Source organism: Bufo gargarizans, chromosome 3, assembly GCF_014858855.1.
Source record: "Bufo gargarizans isolate SCDJY-AF-19 chromosome 3, ASM1485885v1, whole genome shotgun sequence".
Lineage (NCBI taxonomy): Eukaryota > Metazoa > Chordata > Amphibia > Anura > Bufonidae > Bufo > Bufo gargarizans.
Genome location: NC_058082.1, coordinates 64,827,426 through 64,836,881, shown reverse-complemented (window position 1 = coordinate 64,836,881; position 9,456 = coordinate 64,827,426). Strand labels below are relative to the sequence as shown.

The 9,456-nt window shown below is 48.0% G+C and overlaps 1 protein-coding gene across 1 annotated transcript in view; it reads left to right on the top strand.

Moving 5' to 3' along the window:
• Positions 1-255: 255 nt before the first annotated feature.
• Positions 256-9,456, top strand: part of LOC122931373 (chymotrypsin-like elastase family member 1) — a 56,396-nt gene continuing 47,195 nt past the window's right edge. The window contains exon 1 of the mRNA XM_044285444.1: positions 256-312. Coding sequence (XP_044141379.1) covers positions 273-312 — 40 coding nt within the window. The 5' untranslated portion in view covers positions 256-272. The remainder of the gene's footprint in view (positions 313-9,456) is intronic.

Genomic DNA, 9,456 nt, shown 5'->3' with positions numbered 1-9,456 from the left:
CTATTAAATATTTTAGAAAGGGTACCATTTTAGGTATGGACTCTCTAATGTGTAAGACCATCTGAGAACAGGAAAAACAGAGAAATATTTAAAGGGGAAATACAATGAGGTTACCAGTCAGCAAATACCAGAGTATGCAAATGTTTTTTTTGCCTTTGGAAAACCAGTTTTACCTGCATTACCTGAAAATATACCCTGTTAGCACATCTGAAATGGTATATAAGGAGATGCCATCGATGTGTCTGCATAAAAGAGAATCATCTCATCTCACAATGCTCAGGCTTCTCGTACTGGCTGCTCTTGTCATTTTGGGTAAGTTGTCCCATATTTCACACTATGATATTTGTGCTCATAGGAACAATTTTATAGCTATAATCTAGCAATAAAAAAGTATTAATCATGATAAAATATACTATTAACTAATTATTCTGCTATCTACTTTGTACTAAATTGCGAGAAGCTTTGTGAACCGGCTCTTGTAACACAACAGATTGTGTGGCCCAGCCATGTAGTAGCAACTGACTATAGATGAGGCCAGGAAATATTCTGTACTAAACTAACTTTAACAAGACGTCTTCAACTGGGATCACACAGGACAGGACAACATGTTGTGTATATGGTCCATGTGTTCTTGTATTCAATAAAACTTCTAGATATGCTCTCCACATTTTTTTCGACATATAATGACCTTGTTGCTCCGCAAGCTGAAGGAGCCTTCGACCACGGCAGACAGCATTCAGGACTGAAACCTCCAGGGATAAAATCCAAGGCTTTGTTCAAATTTTAAAAACAGGTACACAGTCTAAAGTCAAACTGTTCTTAAAAATACTTGAATAAAGCCTTGGATTTTATCGTTGGAGGTTTCATTCTAAAACATGTTCTTGTTATTGCTTCAACATTGGTAAGACTATCCGTCCAATGCGAATGAATTTTAGGGAACATGTTCGTTCACTAGACAGGGAAGAGGCCTCGCTGTGCTTAATTTAAGATATCTATGAAATTCATAATGCTACGTGATCTCTGTTGATTTCTGACATAAAGGGGTTATCCCATGAAATGTATTTCTATGCAATGAATAGGACATTTCACATAAAGTATTGCTGCATTCAGTGGCGTAGCTAGAACTGACTGGGCCCCACGGCAGATTTTTAGAACTGAGTCCCCCCTACAGGAACCCCTTCCTCCCATGCAACCTTCACTCCTGTAGCTAGTCACTCTCAGACCAGGCCAGGCAGCTGCTCCGTCCGTTTCCTACACTTATATACTGTATGTCACTGTATATATTGTCATTGTATAATACTGTTGAGGTGCCCCTGACAATAAAATCTTTGATTCTTCCTCCCGGGTGGGCCCCCTCTTAGTTTTGGCCCTGTATCAGCCGCTTTCCCTGCTTCCACTATAGCGCTGCCCCTGGCTACAATATACATGGAAGAATCCCAATCTTTTTAGTATTTACAGTAAATATGAGTTCCTGATTGCTCGATGTAATGGTTAATGTATTTACCCCGCTGAGTCCACACCTGGAGTCATTATGGATTATGCCGCAATTAACCAATCTGGATTTGGATTACCGTAGTTCTTCTATACAGTTCGGCATGCATTACAACTTACAGTAATGGCACATGCGAAAGTTTCCAATAGTCTTGCTTTAATAGCGGCCATATTCATTCGACCACTGCGAGGCAAATACGTTAAACATAAAATTGGAGGATCGGGACAAATCCGAATCTACCATCACTAATACATGCAATATATTGATAGGTTTTTGTGTACATGACATTTTCCTCTCTCGTTGCACCTCCTGCTGTTTCTCATTCTATAATTTCCACCTTCTCTTGCATTGACATGCCCAGTAGCTTCTCTGCTCTCCTCTTCTAAGAGCCAACATAGTAATTTCACAGAGATACTTTTTATTCAATTGTCCCTACTTCTAAATACTCAGAAATATATATCTGTATTCCTCGCTAGACAGCGGAGAAGGAAATTGTGGGGACATTACATACTACAGAGCTATTTATTAGTGGAATTGCTGCGGCTGTATGTGAGGGACTATTAGCTATGCAGAGGAGGAAGACAGGAGAACAGAACTTTGACTGCTAGGAGAAGGTTTAATAGGATCTGATTGTAAATCACTCATGGGAGATGCGATTGATGGTCCAATGTGACGAGTTGCTGCCCGTCAACAGAATGTGAAGAGACCAGAGCTAAAAGGGGTGAACATTACACTGGACAGCAGTAGATATTGCATTGTGATATAGTAGTTACAATACTTGTATGCATTCATTCAGGTAAAAAAAAGGAAAAAGGGGTGACACCGGGTACTCTTGTTCTTTTTTGAAGGAGCTCTGGATTGTACATCTAGTTTTCAGTGGAGTATTACATGTGTCTCTCTCTCGTTTTTATATTTTTTATGGATTCGGGTAGAATCAATTCAGATCCAAAATGAAAATTTTTAAAACATTTGGTAACTGGGAATAACCACAACTCCACTGAAGGGACTATAGTTACCAAGAGTTTAAATTTCAGTACATCAAGTAATATTCAGGTATATTAGGCTTTTCCCATCAGTGGTGAGTTATTGATGACCAGTTGATATTGGTAGAAAGATTCTTGTACTGTTATTTGTGACCTGGTGTCACACCATATCAGTAATGCATAATTCTTGTTGATAATAAAGGGGGTGATTTTATAAGGGTCCTTTTTCAAGTATCTAAGCTAGTGTTAAAGTAGTTCCCTTTAGATCTCTAGATAATGACTACAGGCCTTCTTTCTTCTGGTGCTCCAAAGTAATGGATATATATAATAATCAGTGCAGTGAAGGAAAAGAAGGGATGGAAACAGTTAATCTTGGGCACAATTTTCTCTGGTCTAAAAACCAGTGACCTGTTTATTCAATGAAAACACTATTATAAAACAACCAATCGTTGTCATTAGGCACTTCTCACTATGGGTAATATCAACCAATCACAATTACATGGTTACTTTCATATTTGCATAATTCAACTATGTATGAATATATTTAGTTATTAGTGTTGAGTGAATCGAAGCAGTTGACTTCAATCCGAAATTCAGAAAAAAATTAGTTTGCCACAAAGCCAAATTTCCTCACACTTCATGGTAACTGTCATGGTCTTATCTTCTTGCTGCTCTCCTTCGTTTGACATGTGCTGGCGGCCATCTTGGTTTCTGGGTTTCTTGTAGCCTTCCACCCTGCGGCTCCTCCTTCCCACTGGGAGGAGCTGGATGCCTAGCTCATATATATAGGAGGTCTGTGGCTTCAGTTCCTTGCTTGGTCCTCCTGTGTTCACATGCTTCTAAGACTGCTGCTGCTTCTGGTTCCTGATCCTGGCTTCGTCTGACTACCCTGCTGGTTCCTGATCCAGGCTTCGTCTGACTACCCTGCTGGTTCCTGATCCAGGCTCCGTCTGACTACCCTTCTGGTTCCTGACCTCTGGCTTCGCAAGACCCTGCTTCGGTTTAGCCATCCGTTTGGACTTTTGCCTTACAGCTTGATTTTCAATAAAGCCTTCTTATTTCCACTTATCTCTTGTTGTACGTCTGGTTCATGGTTCCATGACATTAGGACCAAGCCATGAATTCTGACGGTACAGGGCCATCCTCGCTACCTACGCTGGTTGCCAGACTTGATCAGCAGGATCACCTGTTGGGTCGGTTCGCTGGGGCGTTGCAAACCCTGCTTGAACGCACGGCTCATTTAGCTTCCGTTGCCGATGGGTCGGTTGTCGCTCCTGGGCCCGCTCCTACTGCCGCTCCGGTTGTTGCGCCAGAGTCTACCCCGACACCTGTTGCTGCGCCTGCGGTGTTTCGGGGTATGACCGGTTCTGCCCCCCTTCCACAGCGCTTTGGGGGAGAGCCAACTCAGTGCCGAGGTTTCCTTAACCAGGTGGGCATTTATTTCGAGTTGCTGCCACATGCCTTTCCTACTGAGAGATCAAAGGTGGGCTTCTTGATCTCGCTGCTCTCGGACAAGGCCTTGGCCTGGGCCAGCCCTTTATGGGAGAACAACAATCCGGTGGTTGCCGAGTTTTCCGGTTTTGTTGCTTCTCTTCGGAGGGTATTCGATGTGCCGGCTCGTGCTGCCTCTGCTGCGAAGCTCCTTATGTCCATCAGACAGGGTTCACGATCCGTAGCTGAATACGCCATTGAGTTTCGTACCCTGGCAGCAGAGGTGGGCTGGAATAATGAGGCTCTGGTCGCTGCTTTCTCTCATGGTCTCTCGGATGCCTTGAAGGATGAGGTTGCAGCTAAGGACCTACCAGTGGAGCTCGAGTCTCTTATTTCTTTCCTGATTTTGATTGACACCAGACTCAGGGAGAGACCTTCCTTTAAGGAGAGCCTGCGGAGGTCTCCTAACAGATTGGCGCCTACGTTTGCTGTCCCACCCGTGCCTCCCTCTCCTCCCACGCCTCCTGGGGATGACTTGTCTGGGGGTGAACCCATGCAGCTGGGGTTTGCTCGCCTGTCCGAGGGGGAGAGGGTACTCCGGAGACGCGAGGGCCGATGCTTGTACTGTGGTCTCGCTGGGCATTTTCGGTTGGCATGCCCGAACCGTCCGGGAAACGCTCGCACCTGAGATCCTGTTGGGGGCAGATCTTGGGTGGAGTCTCCTCGTCCCCGGTTTCCCGTGTTGACAAACCACTGATTACTGTTGTCCTCTCCTGGGTCGGGGGCTCGGTGACGACCCAGGCGTTGGTGGACTCTGGTGATGGTGGTTTGTTCATTGATAGTGTGTTCGCTGCCGCCAATTCCATTCCTCTGCAGCCTCGAGGTTCCCCACTGGCTCTTGAGGCGATAGACGGCAGACCCCTTCTGCCGCCACACGTGACTCATGAGACCCTTCCAGTGGGGATGGCCATTGGTGCCGTTCACAGAGAGTCGGTCTGTCTCCAGGTTATTTCGTCTCCACACTACTCGGTGGTCTTGGGGTACCCCTGGCTCCAGAAGCATAATCCGACTTTCGATTGGAGATCGGCCGAGATCCTCTCGTGGTCACCGCAGTGTGGGGCTAGTTGCATCCATGGGTCTGTCAAGTTGCTGTGTACTTCCTCGGACTCTCTGTTGCCTCCTGAATACGAGGAGTACCGGGATGTATTCGATAAGGTGCGTGCGGTTGCCCTACCTCCGCACCGCCCATACGATTGTGCCATAGAGTTACAATCTGGTGCCGTTCCTCCTCGTGGCAAAGTCTATCCACTGTCGGTAGCGGAGAATGAGGCCATGGAGGAGTACGTGAGGGAGGCGCTTTCACGTGGACACATTCGCAAATCCTCGTCCCCGGCAGGGGCTGGATTTTTCTTTGTGAAAAAGAAGGGCGGTGAGTTGAGGCCTTGCATCGATTACAGGGGTCTCAATCGCATCACGATCAAGAACGCTTACCCGATACCCTTGATTTCCGAGCTGTTCGATCGCCTCAAAGGGGCCACGGTCTTTACCAAACTCGACCTGAGGGCGGCATATAACCTGGTAAGGATCAAGGCGGGCGATGAGTGGAAGACCGCGTTTAACACCAGGACCGGTCATTATGAATCCTTGGTTATGCCCTTTGGGTTGTGCAATGCGCCCGCAGTCTTCCAGGAATTCATCAACGATGTTTTCCGTGACCTGTTGCAGCAGTGTGTGGTGGTCTATTTGGATGACATCTTGGTATATTCTGAATCCATGGAGGCCCACATTCTGGATGTCAGACGAGTGTTGCAACGGTTACGAGAGAACAAGCTGTTCGGTAAGCTTGAGAAATGCGAATTTCACCGATCCCAGGTAACCTTCTTAGGTTACATCATTTCCGCTGAGGGGTTCTCCATGGATCCTGAGAAGGTTTCGGCTGTCTTACAGGGGCCCCAGCCCAGTGGTCTTCGTGCCCTGCAGCGCTTTTTGGGCTTCGCCAATTATTATCGGAAGTTCATCAGGGACTTTTCCAGGCTAGCCAAGCCTCTCACGGATCTGACCAGGAAGGGCAGTAATCCCCAGGTCTGGCCGCTCGAGGCCATCCGAGCTTTTGAGGCTCTAAAGTCCGCCTTTGTGTCGGCTCCGATTCTGTCGCATCCCAACCCTGGGTTGCCTTTTGTCCTCGAGGTGGACGCGTCTGAGACGGGAGTAGGCGCCCTTCTGTCTCAGCGTAGAACACCAGAGGGTCCTCTGCTTCCTTGTGGGTTTTACTCCCGGAAACTGTCTTCCGCGGAGAGCAACTATCAGATTGGTGACAGGGAGTTATTGGCCATCGTGCAGGCCCTTAAAGAATGGAGGCACTTGCTCGAGGGCTCGGTGGTTCCGGTTCTCATCCTGACGGACCACAAGAATCTGACCTACCTCTCTGAGGCCAAGAGATTGACACCACGTCAGGCCAGATGGGCTCTGTTCTTGTCACGTTTTAATTACGTGGTCTCCTACCTACCCGGTTCCAAGAACATCAGAGCGGATGCCTTATCACGGCAGTACTCCGAGCTGTCCGGGGAGGAGTCGATTCCGACTTCGGTCATACCTCCGAATCAGATCCTGGCCGCCATTCGCACCAGCCTGACCTCTCCCCTGGGTGAGCAGATTTTGGCGGCTCAATCTGGTGCTCCCTCTGGGAGACCCAACGGCAGATGTTTTGTGCCTGAGGAGTTGCGCACTCGGTTGTTGCGAACCTACCATAACTCCAAGGCCGCGGGGCATCCTGGAAAGAATCAGCTGTCCTGGGCTGTTTCACGTCTGTTCTGGTGGCCTTCTCTACGTTCCGACATCGCCGCATATGTAGCGGCATGCTCCGTTTGTGCCCAGAGTAAGTCCCCTCGGCACCGTCCGTTGGGCCTTTTGCAACCCATAGCCACCGGGGAGCGTCCATGGTCACACCTGGGGATGGATTTCATTGTGGACCTCCCTGCATCCCGAGGCCATACGGTCATTCTCATGATTGTGGATCGGTTTTCCAAGATGTGCCACTGTGTTCCTCTCAAGAAGTTACCCTCTGCACAAGAGTTGGCCACGATTTTTGCCAGGGAGGTCTTCCGGTTGCACGGTTTGCCCAAGGAGATTGTGTCGGATCGGGGGAGTCAGTTTGTGTCCAGGTTCTGGCGCTCCTTTTGCTCCCAGTTGGGGATTCATCTCTCTTTCTCCTCGGCCTACCACCCTCAGTCCAATGGGGCCGCAGAACGATCCAATCAGGCCTTGGAGCAATTCCTTCGTTGCTATGTCTCCGATCACCAAGACAATTGGGTTGACCTCCTGCCTTGGGCTGAGTTTGCCAGGAACACGGCGGTGAACTCTTCCTCTGGGACGTCTCCCTTCATGGCCAATTATGGGTTCCAACCTGCCGTGTTACCGGAGGTATTCTCTCCCCAGGATATTCCGGCTGTGGAGGATCACCTTTCCGTCCTACGTGCTTCTTGGGTACAGATCCAGAGGTCCCTTGAGGTCTCTGCGCAGCGCCAGAGACTCCAGGCTGATCGCAGACGAGCGCCCGCTCCTTCCTACCAGGTCGGAGACCGCGTATGGTTGTCCACCCGCAACCTCAACCTTCGAGTGCCCACTCCCAAGCTGGCGCCTCGCTTTGTTGGTCCCTTCCGAGTGCTTTGCAGGGTAAACCCGGTAGCCTATGCCCTTGCGCTTCCTCCTGGCATGCGGATCTCCAACGTGTTTCATGTCTCCCTGTTGAAGCCACTGGTGTGTAATCGTTTCACTTCCTCGGTTCCTCGGCCTCGTCCGGTCCAAGTGGGCAATCGTGAGGAGTATGAGGTGAGCAATATCCTGGACTCACGCCTGGTCCGCGGTCGGGTGCAGTTTTTGGTCCATTGGCGTGGTTATGGTCCAGAGGAGCGTTCCTGGGTTCCCTCCGCAGATGTCCATGCTCCTGCCTTGCTCCGAGCCTTCCACGCACGCTTCCCTCAGAAACCGTTCTTTACTCCGCGGAGGAGGGGCCCTTGAGGGGGAGGTACTGTCATGGTCTTACCTTCTTGCTGCTCTCCTTCGTTTGACATGTGCTGGCGGCCATCTTGGTTTCTGGGTTTCTTGTAGCCTTCCACCCTGCGGCTCCTCCTTCCCACTGGGAGGAGCTGGATGCCTAGCTCATATATATAGGAGGTCTGTGGCTTCAGTTCCTTGCTTGGTCCTCCTGTGTTCACATGCTTCTAAGACTGCTGCTGCTTCTGGTTCCTGATCCTGGCTTCGTCTGACTACCCTGCTGGTTCCTGATCCAGGCTTCGTCTGACTACACTGCTGGTTCCTGATCCAGGCTCCGTCTGACTACCCTTCTGGTTCCTGACCTCTGGCTTCGCAAGACCCTGCTTCGGTTTAGCCATCCGTTTGGACTTTTGCCTTACAGCTTGATTTTCAATAAAGCCTTCTTATTTCCACTTATCTCTTGTTGTACGTCTGGTTCATGGTTCCATGACAGTAACGAATCAATTTTTCCTAAAAATGGTGGCTGAAAAAAATATTATTCACCTCAACCACTTGCTCACGGAGAGGCTGACCTCTCCCATCTTAATTGAAGAAAACCCGCCAAAGGGACTACAGCGAGCGTGATGACGTCATCAGACAGGAGCAGAAGGCCTCTCCGCGAGCAAGTGGATGAGGTGAGTATAATTTTTTTAAGCCCTGATTAATCCATGAAAGGCTGACTGAGTCACAGATGCCATGATTAGCATTGAATGCGGGATCTGTCATTGCGCCCTCTCCATAAAATGGAAAAATGGAAAGCAATTTGTGATGAAGTCATTTGCAACTTCTTGTCGAAGTTCGGCAAAGCAAACCGAATCGAATTCTTCGCTCATCTCTATTAGTTATATAGTATAAGCAGGTTTGAAAATGGGTCTGTGTTTGTTTTAGCACTTTACTCCTGGCCCCCTCCGTTGGACACCAGGGAGCCAATACAGTCTGGTTTTATCTGCTCTTCTGTTAAAAACTATGAACTAAAATAAACTTTCTACAACCAAAAAGTAGTCTCTTCTGGTAAACATTGTCTAGTCTAGAATATTATCACACTAGCTTGATTGATTTGGTTTCAAAACTGTATTAAAAACGGATCCATATGGATAATCATAAGGCTACATGCACACGACCATATGTGTTTTGCGGTCCGCAAAAAAAAAGGATGACGTTCCGGATCAGTTTTTTTTTGCTGATCCATTGTAATAATGCCTAAATAAGACATGCACTATTTTTTTTGTGGGGCAACGGAAGGGACATACTGATGCGGACAGCACACGGTGTGCTGTCTGCATTTTTTTGCTGATCCATTGAAATGAATGGGTCCGCATCCTATCTGCAAAAAAAACGGAACGGACACGGAAACAAACAATGGTCGTGTGTATGTGGCCTAAGTAATCTAAATTAAATGTAGAATGCAAATCAAGGAAAGTCATTATTAATAAAGTGCACTTCATATTTCTCTACAAATAAATTAAAAACACATACAACTCACAGTTAATGACTAAGTACTTACTGCAAATGGTTTTC